We start from the raw sequence: 21,014 nt of genomic DNA on the forward strand, positions 1-21,014 counted from the left end.
GTTTCTTCATTGATTAAAATTTATTGGACCAGCCGTTGCGGCCGAGGTGAGGATGTGATCTTAATCATGCATCATGTGTTAAATCAGGGAAGAGATTTCAAGAAAACAAAATTGTACAAGCTTTACAGCGATTGGAGATGAAGTATCAAGCATATTCAAGCCATTAAAAAGGTTCAAAGATCATGCATGGAGATTTAAAGTGAAGTTTGGCAAGTAGATCACATGCATTCATTGCGCGTATGGAACTCGACTGGCTGTTTGGCTAAGGCTTCGGTTGAGTTAGGTTATTCTAATATAAATTCAAATTTTAAAGTTTATATTTCAAACTTATTAATTAATTTCGAAATTTAGGTCATATGTACTACTTAGGTTTCTTTTGATGAATTGCAGATTTCCTTATTTACAAAGTTTTATAATTTTTGTATGTTTGGTTCACTACGAATATCTAATTGTAGTAAACTTTAGATGATAATTATTGATTTTATATCATAATTCTTTGCATCTAGTCGTGTCGTTTTTGTCAAAAAAAAATTTTATCGAAGTTTTCAATTTTGTGGTGTTTGTCGATTGTTCTTCAATTGGGTTGTCAATGACAAGTTTTTTGAATGTTCAATTGTTTACAATTGTTTGTTTCTTGTTATTTTGTTGCTAAACCATAGAGTTTAGAGGTAGAAATACGAATCTTGAGTCAAAGATGATAAGGACGTTTCCCCGTGAATTCTTGTTGTTTGTGGAATCGATGACACATGTTTAATATACTTGTGTTTGTGTTTCTCATTCTTACAAGAATCATATCACTAGAGGTGAGCTCCGGTGTACCTTCTCCGACAATCAAGTCAAATTCCTATATAAAAATATATGCAGAAAATTAGAGTGTATGCACCACTGAAAATGAAATCAAATCTGACATTTATAGGGAGAATGAGTTACCAAAAGTTAAAGGAACACTTGTTTTAGCAAATCTTAGGTCAAATCGGGAACTGAGCCCTCCCCAATTGAGTCAAGTAAATTAACTTATGAGGGCAAAAACTTGTGTGAGACGATCTCACGGGTCGCAGTTGTGAGACGGATCTCTTATTTGGGTCATCCATGAAAAAGTATTATTTTTTATGCTAAGAGTATTACTTTTTATTGTGAATATGGGTAGGGTTGACCCGTCTCACGGATTATGATCCGTGAGACGGTCTCACATGAGACTCACTCACTTATGAGATCTTGTCGTACGGGAGATGGAACATTCATTTGTCCCTTGTAACCAAATCGTCAGTCCTTCACCTTCAGAACATTATTAATCTCTACCGGAGACCACTCTTTTTTATGTATGATGTATATATTCGAAAGGTCGCTCTCACACACGTCCAAATAGTATAAATCTTGAAGGATTCGGTTTTCTTTACATAGTGGAGGTCACAACAAACTTTGCTCCAAGACTTGCACATCATCACTTTTCGTTGAGATCAGGGACGTAGCCAGGAAATAAGTTAAGACTGGGCTGAATAGCGACGGCTCTTCCAAACACCGTCGCCGGTTTTGATTAAATCGTCGTCGAGATCGGCGACGGTTTGTACGCAACCGTCGTTATATAGCGACGGTTGTACTAAACCGTCGTAATTTTAGCGACGGATTTACTAAAATAATCCATCCGTTTTTTTTTAGTGTGGACTATAGGCTAAAATTTTTAATAAATTCAAAAAATTTAGCGACGGATTTAGTAAAACCGTCGCTAATTCCACCATATTTTTTAATAGGCCCAAAAATCTAGCCTGGGCTGGAGCCCACCCCAGCCTTTGGGGTGGCTCCGTCCCTGGTTGAGATCTTCTCGAGCACTAGGTTAGCTAGGTGGTCGGCTAACTAGGAGCTGATCAGGTAAGTCAAACAGCTAGGAACACAGGTATGTCACATTTTTAGCCATTAATTTGTATGTTTTTTCAATTTTAGCGATTTCTAAGCATGAGACATATCTGTATTTTTCAGTGTCACATCAGCTCTCCAATGTAAGATGATTTAAAATGAAAAGAAAATGTAAATTAGTGGATTAAAATTGTATGTAGACGAATCAATATATTCAGAACCATCAGCATCCAACATTGAACCATCCCTGGAGACGACCAAGGTAGGGTTATTATTACTAACATAACACCAAAGTGCAAATCCCATGAAAAGTGCAAACACTAATGGGGACTATGTTACTCTTAGACATGATGAAACAAATTAGTAATATCCGATCGAATCGCGCGATGCTTTTTTATGTTTTTTTTTTTTTTTTTATTTTTTTTTTTTTTTTTTTTCCGGATGCTTGTATGGCGATGAAATAGGCTTTATATAATGGGTGAAATTATGGAATGGATCTAATTAATGATCAAACTTCATTGTTGATTGATTAGCATCGTGTTTGTATTTCTTTAAACGATTGAGTTTGGTCATGGGAAGTTTCTCCAACCCTTGAGAGGATCGGAAGACATGTATTTTAACTTTGGTGATGTATTTTAACTTTGGTGATGTATTTTAACTTTGGTGATTATATGAGAGTTGGAACAAGTATATTCGGCGGCTGTGGGTATGAATTAATTTAATCTCTCATTTCTTATATAAATAAAACAAAAATAAATTTCCCACACTTTATATGAAACACGTGGATTTTTCACGTAAAAATGTATGGTTACCATATTTATTCATTCTCTTACAAAGTAACAGAAAATAAAACAAGTTTAATTAATTTTGCGAGTATTTTTTGTAACTTCTAATCAGTTTTTCGGAAAATATCGGATTCAAATTAATTTGTGAAGACAAGCCCAGGTGCAACGCAATTATTTAAAGTAGATATATATCCTAATGTTGAAACGACTAAGTTTTTGTGATTTAACTAAATCAAATTGAATTGATAATGAGCTAAAAACGAAGTATCACAAGACTAAATATGTTTGATGTTTAACTGATATTAAGGTCTATCGAACTGATAGTTGAAGACCAACTGGAAGAAAAAAATAGTTGGCTAAATGAAAAAGCATTCGCTGAAGAATCAGTTAGACTACTCAAAGTTACAAAACTGAAATATTGGATAAAGCCTTCCGTACCAACAGTCTCTGAATTATCAGAAATCCGCGAGCATTACCTATAGGTACCGTTTGGTTCATGGTATGAGATATATAGTATGGAGATAAGTAATATATTGTAATAATAAAATAAATAGAAAATTATAGTTAATGTAGTGTTTGATTTAATTGATTTGATTGGTTAAATTTAAGATAATATGATATTACCATTTTGTCATTTTCAAAATATTAATAGAATATTAATAATATTATTTATTAACGGTAATATCGTAATTTTATATTATTGATTTGATGATGTGAGATAAATTATTACGAATTTGATTGATGTGAAATAAATAATTAATAATTTGATTGATCGAGATAAATAATACTTGTACAAAACAAGTGATATGATAGGACTATTTATATTAGTACTTACAAGTACTTGAACCAAACAGTACCATAGTATACGAATTGTCAAAAAGGAAATGACGTGAAAAAGACAAGATTAATGGCTATTATATTTGGAAAATATATAATATTTGATTTACTTACCGTTGAATCCAAGTTTATAAATAAAAGAACTTGTAAATTAGTTAGGCTCTATGGAATCATGGCATAAGTTCAAGTATTTAAGCTTTCAATGAGCCAACTGCTTTCAAAATTTATTAACACACACTTAAGTATTATATCATAGTATTGTGGATCATCAATTTGTGCTTGATATTTTGATTTCTAAATAATTTTAAACTAACAATTAATGTATTGCTCCGTGTTGTTTGAGTAAGTAAACTAAAATAGGAGTTTTAATTAGACAGTGTTGTTACAAAAGTAGTAATCTTCAAAGCCTTCTAATGAACATCCATCGCACTAGGAAGAAGGGATGATTATTTATTCGACCCTCTTCTAACTAATCAATTGATCCTAACATATAAGATAATTAATTTGTTGAAATTAATTATATGGCGTATTTGAAAGAGTTTAATAGTTAGTGCTCTTATTATTCCTAAGTTGGTATATAATTTATTTTTAACAACAATAATGAGAGAAATTAATCATGCGTTTGGACAAGTACTTTAAATGTTTTTAGTGCTTTATGAATGGGAAAAAAACTTTAAAATATGTGTTTAGATAAGATTTTATAAAACATTTTTGAAATTTTTTTTTTTAAAAAAAGTGTTATCTTTCAAAGAAGAATTGAAATGTGTTTTATATGTTTATAGAAATGAAAGTCATGATGGAAATCAAAGCATATTATTTTTTAAGTATAAAAATATTTTTATAGAAAAGTTGTTCAAATATATATGTTAGATGCAATAATTATCCAGCTGGGTAAAGCAACTGAAACATGGTACTTGAGGTGCTGTATGATTAAAACTATTTGAGTTGAATAATTATCGTAAGCTACTGCTTTTGGTAAAACTGCAAGTGTTAGGTACTACAATTGATATTAGACTCAAGGTTACGAGTTTGATTCTCATTGATCACAAAAAGTGCAATTATTAGTAGGGAGATTGTTACATGCAATAATTGTTCATGTTGAATATAACAATCGAAACGTGGTGTTGGACTATTGTACGTTTTAAAATATTTGAGTTGCACATTTAACAACAGCTATATCTTTTAGTGAAACGCTCAGTCCTACATCATATTTGTTCTTAAAACAGCGGTTAACACCTTTTATAAAAACTTTGTATAAAACACTTTTATAAAAATGTTTTATCCAAACGAAGTTAGAGCATCGACACATAGTTGTCCCCTTTCAATTTTGATTTCAAAAATATTCAAAGGTTTTAAAATTTTACAAATAATTATTGTTAATAATAAAACAATAAAAAATCATCCAAACCCTGCCACCCTTAACCAAGAACACATATTTGAAATAGGAGTGTTCACGGTTCAGTTAATCCCTCACACCAACAGAAATCTAAAATTCGGTTCTGTTTTCGATTTTTAACTTTTTGGGTATATATTTTTTGGTTCGATTTTTTTAGCTCAGTTGACCGAACTGAAAACCGATTTTTAAAATTTTTTTAAACTCATTGTTAAGTTTTTAAATAATATTTTATTAAAAAATTAAAAGAAATAGAAATTCGATTAAACCAAAATATTTCAGTTTTTAAGCGAACCGAACTGTGAAATACGTTTTGGTTTTTGGTTCGTAATTTTGGTGAAATTTGATTCGGTTCGGACTGAATATAAACCCCTAGTTTGAAGAGTTAAAAGAAATTAGATTGTTTTTTCTTCCTTATTATTATAATTTATTTATGTTGCCCTTTCTTTATACTCCAACCAAAGTCTTAATCAATTAATCGAATGAAATATGTATATTTAAATGATAATTTAATTACTTATATTGAAATATATATATATAAACAGAGTTGTATGCTAAATTTAGTAAAATCATGGTAAAATGTATTTGTCAGAAAAGAAATAATAATATCATGTAAGTATATGTGTAATGTATTAAATGTTCAATAATAAATATATAATGAATAGGTTACTAAATGTGAAATATTTTCAATTTTATTTTAAATTATTAATCATACTTAATAAGTAATTACAATAATTTTAAATTATTAATCATACTTTAATAATTTTATTAAGTAATTATATAAAATAATACTCCATGCATTCAACATTTAAGAATATAGTAATGATTTACTTTATGGTACACTTCCCAAATGTTATTTCACAAATAGCTATGTATGATTTCGAGTTTAAAAATAGATGACATTACGACATCTAAGCGAAACAATAATATTTTTAGTGATTTAAAAAACATAACGTTTAATAAAAATTGATATAATCTCATTATATTTCACATAAAAATTTATTATTTATAATTGTATTTTAGATATAAAAAAATTAATTTACGAATATACATCATGTGCATATGTTTACTAATATTAAGAAAAGGATGCATATAACATGCAACACATAATAATTAATATGATTTCAATAATTTTATTATGAAAATAGATATACTTATTATAGATTTATAAAATAGAACAAACACAGTATATCAATAAATATTAAAATAACATCATTTTTAACACTGTTTTTTTTTTTAAGATTCTTTCGTGTATTTTACGTGCGATAAACATGCAACGTTCATGCACGTGCAACATACGTGCATTTTGTTAAGTTAGTAGAAAAAATATGAACAATAGAACTCCTAAATGAATGGGCAAAAGGGAACATATCAACTAAATCAAATTGGAACCTTGGCCAAGTTCTACCTATGGTTAGATACTCTTCTACTTGTAGTTTGCATTCTCCACATTTCTGGTTAGTTTGCATTATCCGCATTTCTGGTTAGAAAGAACCCTATCATACCCGGTATAAATGAATATGAAACAAAAACATCATAAAAAATCCCTACTCCGTCAGTAACTATCATAGTAGTATACAAAAATGTCACTGTTTCTGTACAGGATGGATCGATGGCTGGTGCTCGTAGGATCCAAAATGTCCACCACTTCCAGGTTGCTGATGCTGCTGAAATTGTGGCTGCTGGCTGGTTTGCTGTGGTGATGAGCCAGGCCCAGAATGTACCATAGTGGGAGGCGGCAGTTGGTTGCTCAAACCATGGTTATAAGAGCTACCAAGTGGTGGGCAAAACGGAGCTTGTGATGGGATCAATTGAGGAAAATAGGTAGAACTAACTACCTCGGCATTGTTCAAGCTAGAAAAAGGTGGTGATGGTGATTCTAGCTTGGACCATTTCAAGCCACTGCTCTTTGATGCCGCCTCTTCTGCTACAAGAGATGAGAGAATGGAAGTAAGCATCTGCGCAGAAGATGATATGGAGGTAAGTTGTGCAGCTAGAGCAGCAGCTGTTGCCTTCTTGCTCTCCTCTTTGTTGGAAAACGGAGGCCCGACCCAATTTTTCACTGTTGGAAATCCTGTTTCAACTATAGGTTGATTCGTTGTTCGAACAGTTGGGGACGATGTTAGCTTCAGGCTTATATTTTCTGCTTTCTCGATCTGGCTCTGAGCAACCTGCATGTCACGAGAACAGTTAATGCACGAAAAGTGCACATAGTCTAGAATAAAGTGAACAAAAAATACACAGAGAATAAATATCAATCAAGATCATATCAAATATCAATTCACGCTTCTTGCGTGTGCATTGCTATGTGTGTGAGAGAGAGCGAGAGAGATATTACATGTAACTCATTTTGAAGCAGATCCAGCTTGAACTCCTGCAAAAAAAAGTCTCAGAATTTAACAACCGAAGGCCAAAGATACGTAGACTGTGATTATCTCTCTCTTAGATTAATTTAGCGTTTTTACGAGAAATTGAGACACTAACCTAAATAATAAGAATTTATGCCTATTACACAAATGATAACTAAAACACTAGTCCAATGGTACAACACAACCAAATCCCACATAACTAACTTCATTGTACGCAAAGGATTTTCGAGAAATAAGACCATACTTGATCCTGGAGAGCTTTTTTCAGCTGAGAAATTAGAGTAACTCTGATCGCCGCGGAGCTCTCAAGCTGGCTAATGCACTGCTGAAGGATGTTCTCTTGTTTCTGTATGTAATCCACTATGTCAGAACCCTGCAGGTTACCTAAAGACAAAGTTAAAAGATCAATATTTGAGGTTTACAGGTTAAGGAATGAGTGTCTTAAGCTAAAGAACAACCACACGATTAAATCAAAAAACAGAAGCTATCACACGTATAGCGTGCGATTGCTGAACCAATGGAATTACAGTGCTTTTTAGAAGTTTGAAGCAAGGCATATATTGCGTTTGAATAAAAAGAAAAAGAACTTTTGCTAATAAAACATTTGTTTTCTTATTTAAAAAGTGTGCTGTTTTAAAAAAAAATGATTCCGTATCAAAACTCACCAGTAGTCCATTTTCAACATAAAGTAAATCTAACGGAAACTCGTTCAAATCATACCTTGAGAAGAAGCACCTGCAAAATCCAATATTTCTTGAATGCTAGAAACAACATTTCCACAAATGTTTAAGGTGGTTTCTTCATGGACTTCTTCTTCTTGTACCCGCTGGAAATTGGTCAAGAGTTTTCTTGGCAAGCCTCCAACAGCCGATTTCTGGAATCCACAAAAGGGGGAAGACACTAGTAAGAAAAAGACCAACATATAGATACGAAAGTTGAAAACCGTAAAGCCAAAATACCGTTATCAATCAGATGAAAACTGGACCAATTAAGCCCAGCTTGGTTGAGTCTGATTGTTAATCAGGAGGATTTTCGAGCATTAACCAATCTAGGCATATATAATAGGACAAGTTTGTTTCATACTTGGGTAAGTTGGACAGACCCATGTACGTAGTAGTGATGAAAATAAACTATTCTAAACCTTGTTAAAAAATTGTGTATATTTTGGTAACAAAAAACACTCGTTTGTCTAAATTGACAAAATTCCTTTCTTTCTATATATTTAAAAGGTCACAAAATTTTAAAATATACATATAGGGTAGGGTATTGGGCTGGGCACCATGTCAAGATGGGTTTTTAGTTTTTACATGGTGGGATTTTTTTCACTCTAACCGGACCAGGCTTAGCACCAAACTAATTTTTAGCTTAGTTCTTTCGAGGCAGGTAAAATTTTGGCTTGGATCCCAGGTTGTTTTCATCCCTATTCACATAACAAAGGACAAAAAACCACAAACAAAATGACATTTGGCTCGCGACTAGATGGAATTATACTTACATCTCTTTTCACAACCTTGATAGGATTAGAATTGGTTCCAGTGCTAATATCAGGAGAAAGATTTCCACTGTGGACTGCAGACAGATTATTTCCCAGCATTTCATTTTTAAGATTTTGAACCCTCGATCCAAATACTTTCCTTTCTTCCCATATGTCCACCTACGGTAAAGAGCATGCCCAGATGTCAGTAGCCAAGAAGATAAGATCAAACTAAAGGGTGATTGATAAAAGGAAAGGGACATAGACTATGATTATGAAAAGCATAGAGTTCCATAAAAGTGAAGCATTCAAAAAATAGTTAGTGGACCACAACTCCATCTTAGAATTATGATCAGAGGTTCTATGGTTTCACAAATATGATAAACTGTTGTCTGTCGGATAACACCAAATAAAAAAGGCCGAAATGATTAACTATATTTATAGAAGTTCACACTCAATACACAAATAAAAAACATAGTTATCGAGAATTTTCTTTGATGGCATTCAAATTCCATTCTTTGTAGACATAATGTAACTTATCTTCTGCCACATGGGTAGAACAAAGAAAGTAAATACAAGGTATACACTCCCACTCACCGTTCAGAGTTCCTATAACAAGTGGCATAAACCGAACTCAGAAAACCCAGTGGTAACAACCAGATATGCTAAGACCAGGGCTAATTCACCTGGGCTCGTAAACTAGACAGGATGTTAAGTTAGTTTTTCATTGGCCAGGGTATTTTTCCAGGTTTTTTTTAACACAGGCATTCCTCCCTAGCATGGTTGTAGTTTTGAGTCCGTTATTTCTGTCACATCTCTTACTTTGTCTTAATTTGGTTTTATTAATTTTCCAAAAACAAAAGCTACTGAAGTTTCAAAAAATAACATCCCCATTTTTTTAGTAAAAAAAATTATCATTTAATATTAGTTGTGTATTGAAAATTAATATTACCAGATTAGCTCCATGTAAACCCACGCCTGGATAAAGAAGCTACCCGGGATGAGCAAGAACTGTGCTTACTTTTAAGAGGCTTGGTTCTATTGGTTCAAGTTAAAATTTGGACTTTTTAGTGTCGTATAAATCATAGGAATTTGATCTTAATCTACTTGATACAGAGAATCCAAAGACAAGAATCAATCCTCATCAAAACATATAGAGCTGAAAGGCGTGAACATTTGTGTAGGATACCAAAAACAGCATAACAGTTTATACTATCACGATTCACGATAAAGCAAGCCATGCATACACGAGCACGAGAAAAGAGTAAAATGATGATAGATCGAGTAAGCAAGCAAAAAGAAAAGTACCAATCTAGATGCGGCTTTTCTGCAGTTTTCGTTGCCAGTTTCATGAACGAACTTGAGAGCCGATGGAAGGACCTTCAAGTACTCACTCACAAATTCACTGCCCTTACGCCTGCTATTTTGTAGCACATCATTAGCTAAATATAAAAAGGAAACCAGTTGCTCCTGTTGTGCAGATTTAAATAATCTATCCCATATTTCAACAACTTGCTGGGCCTTTTTGCGGTGAAAAACACACCACCGAGATAAAGCTGATTAGTGATTGGATGATGAAAGAAAACCACGGTATATTATGTATCTAAATTATCACACTCTACACAAAAATGGTCATTGTCTCAAAAGAAAGGATACTTTCAATGCTTTGTTGAGAACTGTTTAGTTTAGACAGTTTCTCCATCAACAATTTCTCATCTAAAATGTCATCAGCCATTACACCTAGAAATGCCTGCAATAGAAAGCATAAAATTAAACCGAAGAGAAGCAGGAGAAAACTTTGTTTGCGGGTGAAGATGGAAAAGAGATCATGTCCTTTAATGTAATAACAAATAGGATGGAGCTGAAACTGTAGCATCTCAACCCAAAGCTAAGAAGTAGTTTAAAAGTTCAAGCAACTAATAATGCCAATAAAAATAGAACAAGGGAAGAACAAAGGGTAAATAAATAATCTATATTGTAACGGCATGTAGGGATGTTCAACGGTTTGGTTCGGTTTGCGTTTAGATGAAAATTCGAATAAAACCATATTTAATCGGTTTTACAAATTCTAAATCAAAGCAAACCATGAATTATTCATAGCCAAACCAAACCAAGCCATGAATTTCGGTTTGGTTCAGTTGATCGAGTTTGGATGATTAATTTCAACTTTTGAATTTCATAGCGAATTAATGCATGAATTTTAATTTTTAAAAAGTAGGAATTGACAGTTAATAGAAATTGAGTGAACATTCAATTTTATCGTGGGCTAGAAATTTTAATTTTCACTGCTTTTAATGTTATGATATATTACAACGCCGATCTATACGGTCTCACGCCTTGGGGTTTTCTTCGTTCCGTAACGATGTCATCGGGCAAAGAGCAAGAGATAAAGATTGAGTACAAGTTGTTCTTACTTAAGCTGGTTAATGGGGGAACTTCGCTGAGGTGGACTGAAAGAACGAGGAATGCTAGCTATGTGTTGGATTTGGAACGAGAAGAGGCACGCTGGTTAAGCTCAGTTATCAAAAATGTTATTATTAATCCTCAGTCTAGATGGGATTTTAACCGACTTCGGGGCACAAATGCAACAATTGTCGCCCAAAGGATTGCCAATAGAAGAGGCCGATTCTTAGAAATTTCAAGATTTAGTAACATGGGGAAAAAAAAGAGTATTATAGTGCCAAGCGGGTATAACTCTCAAGGATGGATAAGGATTTCTGATATCCTCATTAATCTATTGACTAGGCAACCTCAGAGGAGAGAATTTCCGAGCATTCAACAGCCACTCAAGATAATTGATCGGCCTTACTGTCAACATTCGAGCAATGTTAGGGATGCATATATCAGAAGGATACCGGAGAGAAATTGGAATGAAGCTCTTATTGTCTCTAAGGAAAAAGTAAACACCTCGTGGGAGCAAGTGGAAATGCTACTAGGACAAGATGTTAAGAGGAAGGTCCATTTACAGATTTTTCAAGCTAATAAAGCGGTATGGTGGCCTGCTTCTCCGAAGGAGTTGACGTTCTTTCGAGATTTGAAAAGAGGATTCTTCAATGGCGGAGTGGTATTAAACTTCGAGGAGTGGAGCCCAAACATCAATTCAGTGGATTCGGTACTCAGGTGTTACAAGAGCTGGATAAAGATTTACGGGTTACCTTGGAATCTATGGACGGAAGAAAGTTTCAAAGCAATAGGGGATCAGTGTGGGGGGCTAATGGAAATCAGTGAAGATACAAGGTGTTTCACTGAATTGAGTGCTGCTAAGATAAGGGTAATTGGTAAGAATGATGGCTTTATTAATAACAGATTGACGATTTTACTGAACAACGACAAACTGGAACTCGAAATTAGCGTCGACACATTTGATTTTAAGGCTTACGAGACAACTCAGAAACAGACCTATGCCAAAGTTTTGGTCAAAGGTATGAGGACAGTAGCAGGCAGGGGGAAGTTTAAATTAAATGGGATCAATGAGGAATTACGGGCGCCATCCAAAAGTCTAAAGGTTATGAATGAAGATTTGCCGGAATGCAGCCACTCGACCAGTAAAGATTATGATTTGCCTGCAGATAAATCGAAGGCTACGAAGGTGGCAAAAATACTGCAACGTATCTCCCCTAAACCAATTGAGGATTTCAAAATCTCTCCAGTTCAGTCACTATCGGAAAGAGGAATTCAGGTGTGCAGCAATTCAGATGACAAAGATACTGAGGAGGTTCTGGAATCCATATATATTGGCGATTCGAAGAACACAGAAGTGCTGGACATTGAACAACCGATTAACTCAGGGGAGTTTCATCAGAATGATGTTGATGATTTTCCACTAGAGGACTCAGATGAAGATTTTCTGGATGATGGCTTTGATTCAACGGATGCAGACAGCCACATATCTTCGCATACGGAAACTTTGCTCAGTAACGAAGCAATCGAAGTGGATCTACAGGCTTTGTTCGAAGAAAACGAGGTAATCGTGACTCCTAAAAAAGCTACTATCCTCGAAAATACTAATCCTTTAGTGGATAAGGTACTTTCCTGTTTTCAATCTTCAACTCTTAATCATTCCTTCGCGTTAAATTATCTTTTCCCTTGTTCTTTCAATGCCTTGGGGTTGTCTAGTGGGTTCTTAGGAGGGGGGCAATCTTCAGTCATTGACAAGTCTGGGATCGAGGGATATGCTCTCTTAGGGAATGAAAGGAAGAATGACAACATTGATAGTGAGAATTTACAGGAGGGTGGCCAAGTCGAGAAAGGAGACATTGAGCTGAGTAAGTCCTCGGGCAAATTAATCAGAGAGCTTGGCAGATTGAAGTGCAGTATAAACTATGAGAAAGGTTCGACCTTGAAGGGATCAAAACGTTGTTTATGAAGATAGTTTCCTGGAATATCAGGAGAGGAGGTTCATCGAGGAAGAGGGAATTAGTACGTTCAATCATTCGCAAGGAGAACCCGGATATTGCAGTGGTGTTAGAAACAAAGAGAATTTCAGTTGATCGTCGTTTTGTAGCCAGTTTATGGAAATCAAGATTCGTGGATTGGGTTTCTTTGCCAGCGGAAGGTAGATCAGGAGGAATTTTGGTGATGTGGGATCCTAGAGTGGTCCGAGTTTGTGACAATTTAGTTGGGAACTTTTCTGTCTCGATACAAATTCATTGGAAAGACGAGTTGGTTTGGTGGTTTACTGCTATGTACGGTCCATGTAAATCAAGGACTAGGGATTTGCTATGGGATGAACTAGCTGGTTTGTATTCGATCTGTGGTGACAGATGGTGTGTTGGTGGAGATTTCAACGTTGTCAGGAATCTGAGTGAAAAGTTAAACAGCAACTCATACACCACTAGTATGCAATGCTTTGATAATCTGATACAGGAGCTGGGCCTTCAAGATCCACCTCTTTTAAATGCTAGGTACACTTGGTCAAATTTCAGGGATAATCCGATTTGTTGTAGACTTGACAGGTACCTATTCTCCGAGGGGTGGAAGGAATTATACCCCACTTTCCGACAGACGGTTCTCCCAAGACTTACATCGGATCATTACCCGATTTTATTGGACACAACAAAGTCAAAATGGGGTCCAACTCCATTTAGATTTGAGAACGTTTGGTTGACGCATAGGAACTTTAAAGAATCTCTACCTACGTGGTGGCTTAGTGAAACGATCCATGGCTGGGAAGGGTACAAATTCATGCTAAGGCTTAAAAACATTAAGAAGGAAGTTACAGCATGGAATCGGGACGTCTTTGGGGACGTACATGTTAAAATATCAGAGCTGCGTAATAAATTGAAACATCTAGATGCACAAGAAACGGAAGGTAACTGGACAATTTACCTAAATCAGCAGCGACGGGAAGCTCGTTGTGAGTTGGAAACATTGATCATTCGAAAGCAACAAATGGAAAGTCAGAAAGCCAAAGTGAAATGGATGCAAGATGGGGACCAAAATTCTAAGTTTTTTCATTCGTTATTGCAAAACAGAAAGAACAAAGCAGTGATAGATAAGGTTGAATTGGAAGATGGGACTCTCCTTTCTGATGAAGCTCAAATTCAAAATGCAATAATTAGTTTTTCACAAATCTGTACAAATCATCGACAGGGGATGGTTCGGGACTTGATGGGGTGGATTGGGCGCCAATAACTACTGCTGATGCTGACCAATTGGAGCTGCCATTCACGGAGGAGGAGATTAAAGGTGCGGTGATGGATTGTGATGGCTCCAAAGCGCCGGGGCCTGACGGTTTCACTTTAGCATTCTATCAATCCAATTGGGACACAATAAAAGATGACCTTTCAAAAGTGTTCGCTGATTTCTTCTCAGATGGCATCGTTAATGGTTTGACGAACGAAACGTACATTTGTCTCATCCCTAAGAGACAAGAAGCAACGAAGCTAAAAGATTTTCGACCAATTAGCCTAATTACTAGCTTGTACAAAATACTGGCTAAGGTATTGACGAGAAGATTGACAAAAATTTTATCCAAAACAGTCTCAGAAAATCAATGTGAATTCATTCGAGGTAGACAGATAATTGACTGTTGTCTTATTGCTAATGAGGTGGTGGAAGAGTATAGAAGAAAAAAGAAAAAAGGGTGGGTTTTGAAGATCGATTTGGAAAAGGCTTATGACAATGTGGATTGGAGGTTTTTAGACTTCGTACTCGAGAAGAAGGGCTTCGGGGATAAGTGGAGGAAGTGGATGAAGGGTTGTGTCAGTAACGTTTCTTACTCGGTTTTCATTAATGGCAGACCAAGGGGTAGGTTCAAGGGACAAAGGGGTCTTAGACAAAGCGATCCACTATCACCTTTTCTGTTCAATTTAGTGATAGATGGGCTGGGGAGATTGATGGATAAGGCAAGGACGGGTAATGATGTTAGAGGGCTCGTGGTGGGGAAAGACAAAAAGGAAGTTTCGCACATTCAATTTGCAGATGACACACTCTTCTTAGTTCAAACTGACAGACACATGCTTGCGGTTGTCGATCTTATCAAACTATTTTGCTCTAAATCCGGACTTAAAATCAACTTAGAAAAGAGTTTTCTGCTTGGAATCAATCGTTTGGACGATGAGATTGACAGTTTAGCATCAGCCATTGGTTGCAAGAAAGAAAATTGGCCAATAAAATACCTCGGCTTACCGTTGGGTGGGAATCCAACGAAGCTGGAGTTTTGGGCTCCGGTGATTTCCAAGATGTCAACCAAACTAGCAAGTTGGAAAAAAGCCTATTTATCAAGAGGAGGCCGACTGACTTTGATCAAAGCAGTCCTTAGTTCACTGCCTACTTACTTCATGTCAATTTTCAAGGTCCCAAACAAAGTGGCAAAACAATTGGAAGCATTGATGAGGAATTTCCTATGGGATGGAGCCGATGGAGAATCGCAGTACCATGTTGTCAATTGGAATCAGGTGTGTAAACCGTTAGACAAGGGGGGATTAGGATTGGGCAGTATTCGACTGAGGAACATAGCACTGTTAGGGAAATGGTGGTGGAGAGGCGCTGTGGAAGATAACTCTCTTTGGAAAACAGTAGTCGGTAGCATTTACGGATTTCACAGTAATGGCTGGGACTTAAGGGTCGCAAGGAACACGACCTTTAAAAGCCCTTGGAAGTTTATCTCTCGGTCCTACTCGACTTGTCAAACACTGATTAGTACGGTGCTTAAGGGGGGGAATCTCATTAGGTTCTGGGAGGATAGGTGGGTGGGTTTATTGTCCTTCAAAGTTGTTTATCCTCACATTTATTCATTATCTACTGTAAGAGACAAACCTATCTCTCAGTTCTTCACGGTGTCCAGTACTCTAGGTAATTCGGTCATATCATGGGATATTAGGTTCAGGAGAGGGTTGAATGATGTCGAGTTGGGTGAGTTCACTGATCTTTTAGGGGTTTTAGAGTCAGTATCTTTGAGTGTGGGTTCGGGGGATGTCAGGGTTTGGTTAGGAGATTCATCTGGTGTTTTCTCTGTCAGTTCTTTATACTCATCATTTTTTCAGAGTACTACACACCCCTTCTTTCCCTACTATTACAACATATGGAAAGTTCCTATCCCACAAAAAGTTAAGGTATTCTCCTGGATAGTAGCTTTGGGAAAACTGCAAACTTGTGACAGCATTCAGAGGAGACGGCCGGATCATGTTTTGAACCCACATTGGTGCTACTTATGCAAGAAACACGAGGAAGATCAGGATCATATTTTGCTTCACTGTTCATTCACGACGAGTGTCTGGAACAAGGTAGTGCAACATTTGGGTTTCGAGTGGACATTTCCAGAATCGTCAAGAGATATGTTCATTTTGGATAATGAATTTCTCACAGGAAAGGGATTCAAAGACTTCTGGTACATAATCGTTCACTGTGTTTTTTGGTCGATTTGGTTGGAGCGCAACAACAGATTATTCAGTGACAAAGAAGAATCAAGAGATGACGTTTGGGAGAAGATAAGATTCAGGGTGGCGACGTGGACAGTTTGCGTACCAAAGTTTCGGACATACCTATTATCCGATTTGATTAGGGATTGGTGTTATATTTTTTGTTGAACAAGTTACATTTATGGGTTGTTTTCGAATTCGTGGATGGCTCATCCACTCGTATTGTAATCTTTTAACATTATTAATCTAATATATATTAGTTTCTGATCAAAAAAAAAAAATAATTTTACAACTTATAAAAAACCTAAACTTTTAGGGTTGTCGTTATATTTATATTCGACTATGACAAAACTCACTAATAAGAGAAGACATATTTAAAATCAATTAAAATATTTTTAAATCCAAGAAAAATAGCTATCCTTCTATGGTTCTTAATGGTCTCTATTAATGGCTTTAAGGGGCTTCCTAAAGAACTGTACGAGTTAAAGAAGGGGACCTCCGAAAATGCTCGTTCCTTTGTCGTTGGGAATAAAAATTTGACTTTTTCAAGAAGGTATTCATGGACTTTCATAGAGCGATAGCCGCCTTCTAGTAGCCTTTACTGTCCCTAAGAAAAGATAGATTTCTCCAATTTCCGTTGCTGTCCTTTGCTTTCAAAGTCCATCTCTTAGGACTTCAGTTACATCCCTTGGGAGGTTCTTCGACCTTGATCGACACCCTATCCATTGTGTTTTCTGCTGATCTTATTCAGACCACATATGATTCCCTATTCAATTTGTCGATTTTCTTCTTCAACATACGAAAATGGCAGCTTAACGGACAGCGCAGAGTAAATCGGTATTGACCATTTAATAGATGAAGTTCTTGGTCCATGGAGTCCCGAGAAGGTAAAAACTCCAACCTTTCTGATGCCTTTTCGGCCAAATTCTATATACAAATGGGATTGTGAGAACCATCCAAAACTTTGATCTTTTATTAGAACGATAATCTTTATTTTTTCTACGAAAAAATTTTTGGTTGGTTGGCATGAGCCTGAAGGGGATTTTCTCACACTAGATTAACAAACTTTATTACATAATTTTTTATATTCATGTAAATTGGTTTGGTTAGGTTTTTTTTATCCATAATTTGAACCAAACCATTTTTTCGGTTTTGTTTAAAATCAATCCAACTTGCGACTGACTGGGAATCCAAACCATGCGTTCTGATTTGGTTTTAGAGTTTGGTTCGGTTTTTGAATACCCCTAACACACAGTCACTACAGGAATCCCAAATGATAGAGGCAACTGGCTTCATCACCGATCCTATTGATCGCCAAGCTCTTAGATTTTGATTCCTTAGCAGAAACAACTAAAATCGGGATTTCAAACCTAAATCTAAACCCAAAAAACAAATTATTTGCAGAAGCAGAGTCTCTCTCTGGCAGAAAAATGAATGCGGTCATATAAACAAAACAGAACAGAGGAAATGAATAGAAAAATAATTTATTGTGTAGGATTAGAATGTTGCTTAACCAGGAATTCAACTAAATAAAATTACGAAGTCAAAACAGTATTCATTACATTTCTCCAAGAACATATAAAGGAATCCTATTATGCATCTCAGATATTTAAACATAATTTCTATTCAAATATGGACCGATTTCTCAATCCCAACTTCTTAATCCTCGAGCTCCAAACCTCTAATTCCATTCCTCCATTTGTCAAAAATATATGGGACCAAAGTCTAAACAAAGCGAATCTGAGCATATACTTATCATACTTGTGGTCCCTAAACTCATAATCATGTCAACACGACTGTACCATAAGTACTGACCATGCCCGCTAAAAGAGTGAATTGACAAATACTGTCTCCTTCACGATGGGTCTAACACACTTATTTAGCCTCGTTGTTTACGAGTCGGAATGATGGAATTCATCCCGTCGTCATGGGTCCAAAACAGACTTTAACCCATCATTAGAGCTTAAAATGTTATTTGTCACAGCTTTCAAATCTCTAGTAAGTGCACATGACGAGGATAAAAATATTAACACAACTTTGATGTCCCATTTACTAGTTCATTAAATTTTGTATTCTACAAAAAGTGTGAAAGTACAAACTAATTGGCTTGACACATCATAGATCTAGGATCTAGCCATTACCAATTAGGTGATTGGGACTCGTATTAACTCTACAATCCTCAAAGATCATACTTGAGATTTGGTCAGAACAAAAGAGAGTATAAAAGAGGAAGTCTAAACCACCAGTTAGAAATATGAGAACACTATAACTGGATTGTTGATCTGCAATTAAAATTGGAGAATCAAACATAATAAATCAAGATATCAGCACACAAATGTAAAGGAATGGATCTTACAAAATTTTGCCTTTGTGCTGTAAAGCAAGGAACAAATTAGCGCTGAAATCAATTTTCTAGCATTTAACTTCTATTCACTATCTGAGTGAAGTTGTCCATGTAGCAATCTGCCTATAACAACAAAAAATTGTTCAATGCATTGAAAAATGTAACACTGAATGAATACATTTTTTCTCATCCATTTTTTTGTTTCCAGGTATTGAATAACTTGGTTTGAATTGCAAAGACGTTTGTTGAAGATGAAGGTTTCTAGGCGGTGCAATGGAAAAATTTCTAGGCGGTGCAGAGGGAAGGGGAAACAGAAACAAAGTGGGATAAGTTAGGGTTTGAGAAATTTATATTGAAACTTGTCGCTATTGCTGCATGTTAGTCGTCAACACGTTTCATTTAAGCGAATATATTGAAAATTGTCGCATTTTCTGCATGTTAGTTGTCGACACGCTTCATTGAAGCGTATTTCTAACCAAACCCCTTATGCCATGCCTTGAATGATTTTGTACAACCGTAGAGTTTCTCATTTTGGATGATAATTCCTAAGAGTTTGATTGGGCCTAAAGCATGCATCTTGGTGCATCGTAAATCATTCCGTAATTGATGTGAAATTTGATTTTACAGCCGTTCATATTTGCTGGATAATATTTGATTTCTTCATATTGAATGGACAGAAAATTTTATATCATAAGTTGTAAGACATAATTTACTCTATGCATCTAAAATTTGAAATATTATTCATTCGTGCGCTCTACGTGCATGTTTTCACTTGTGACTGGCCTTCCAAGGCACATATTACCTTAGCATTGTGACTTCAATAACTATGATTCATACATTTAATTGACAAAACAAGGTTGTTCTAGGAGACGTGTAATCATGAACAGGGGACAAAGAAGTATATGAAGGCATAGATTGCAGGTTTGAAATTTACTAAAGGATACATTCTAAATTAGAAAACCCAAGGCTGATACCAATTTAGTTTTTCTTTCATTTCATCATAACATTACACATCAAAAAGATGACGATATATGATATAATTCATGAAACACAACATAACTAAATTTTGGTCGAAGCATACACAGAGCATAAATTACAAATGCCAAAGTTACCATAGTTGCACCACTCTTCGAGGAATCCAATAGACAAGATCTTAATTCTTGAAAAAAAAAGGAATTCTTTTACTTGCAATAGATCCTTACCATCACTCAAAAATAAAAGAAAACCACAACTTCATTGAAACATGCTCCTTCCAGTAAGTTTTACACGTTGGTGCTCAACGTCAATTGGCATATGTATTACAAGTACACACGTTTATGGAGATGCATACACAAAATATTACAAGTACAAATATGAAATATCCATTCATATAGTTGGAATACACAGTTCTAAGAATATTTTTACCTCAACTCCACTCTTTTATGATAAAACTCAATAAAACCCGGTTAAAGAAATACGTTAAAAACTAATAGCGGCACCCAGAAATACCAGTAAAATTACTAACAAAAACTGACCTACAAAGTAATATTGCCTTCCACCTGCTGGCTGGCTGCACTTCCAAGATAGCAGCTTTTTCCAAAAAAAAAAAAACCTGAAAAAAATAAAATTTATATATGTAAGCAAATATTCACAAAATTCAAGTAAGAAAACAAACGGGTTCGAATACACTCACATATGTTCGCAAAAAAATTAAAGAAATTGGAAAAAACCGTTGAGGATATGGGAAACTGTTGTTTCAGCCAGAAGAGGACGTGGGACCTTATGTGTGGGCTGAGGTTTAGGAAAAAAACCTTAAAAGTCGAAATGAGTAAATAAAGGGAAATTGAAGGGGTCGAATGAAATTGCATGGGGGGTGGATTGTAATCTTGCATTTTATATTTTTTATATAATTTTTTAAATCAATTTTTTTTTGGAAAAAACAGTATATTTCTTTTTTAAAAAAATATGAATATGAATAGGGTTTTTACTTTTTAATAAATAAACTTTAAAAAATTTATTGTTCAAAATTAATGTACATGGTGGAATTTTGCAAATAAAGGCTTATAAATAAATGGGTTTAATTAGCTGAAGTTAGGGGTCATCAAAATTTTTTATTAAAC

At 35.3% G+C, this 21,014-nt stretch overlaps 1 protein-coding gene across 8 annotated transcripts; it reads right to left on the minus strand.

Annotated features, from left to right (window-relative positions):
• Positions 1 to 6,217: 6,217 nt before the first annotated feature.
• LOC140802975 (uncharacterized) lies at positions 6,218 to 20,701 on the minus strand. 8 transcript variants are annotated; one of them, XM_073158622.1, is made up of 11 exons: positions 20,588 to 20,686; positions 20,434 to 20,506; positions 18,928 to 19,034; positions 18,812 to 18,853; positions 10,366 to 10,459; positions 10,018 to 10,265; positions 8,731 to 8,889; positions 7,956 to 8,109; positions 7,480 to 7,619; positions 7,205 to 7,240; positions 6,218 to 7,037 (listed from the first exon to the last, which is right to left on the minus strand). In XM_073158622.1, exons 5-11 carry the CDS (start codon positions 10,442 to 10,444, stop codon positions 6,453 to 6,455), a joined length of 1,401 nt encoding a protein of 466 aa, XP_073014723.1. In that variant the 5' UTR covers positions 10,445 to 10,459; positions 18,812 to 18,853; positions 18,928 to 19,034; positions 20,434 to 20,506; positions 20,588 to 20,686; the 3' UTR covers positions 6,218 to 6,452. The 8 variants fall into 8 exon arrangements, with proteins under 8 accessions (XP_073014723.1, XP_073014720.1, XP_073014722.1 ...); XM_073158619.1 differs by having other exon boundaries at positions 18,928 to 19,038; positions 20,430 to 20,506; XM_073158621.1 differs by lacking the exon at positions 18,812 to 18,853.
• Positions 20,702 to 21,014: the final 313 nt, after the last annotated feature.

Source organism: Primulina eburnea, chromosome 10 (assembly GCF_022965805.1).
Source record: "Primulina eburnea isolate SZY01 chromosome 10, ASM2296580v1, whole genome shotgun sequence".
NCBI lineage: Eukaryota > Viridiplantae > Streptophyta > Magnoliopsida > Lamiales > Gesneriaceae > Primulina > Primulina eburnea.

What these genes read in the sequence shown, in the direction of transcription:
- LOC140802975 (XM_073158617.1), bottom strand. An exon ending in GTGGAAGGCAATATTACTTT is followed by an intron (nt 10,460 to 20,433) that starts GTAGGTCAGTTT and finishes TTTCTATTGCAG; the next exon opens with GCATTTCTAGGTGTAATGGC. An exon ending in AAAAAGCTCTCCAGGATCAA is followed by an intron (nt 7,241 to 7,479) that starts GTATGGTCTTAT and finishes TTTTTTTTGCAG; the next exon opens with GAGTTCAAGCTGGATCTGCT.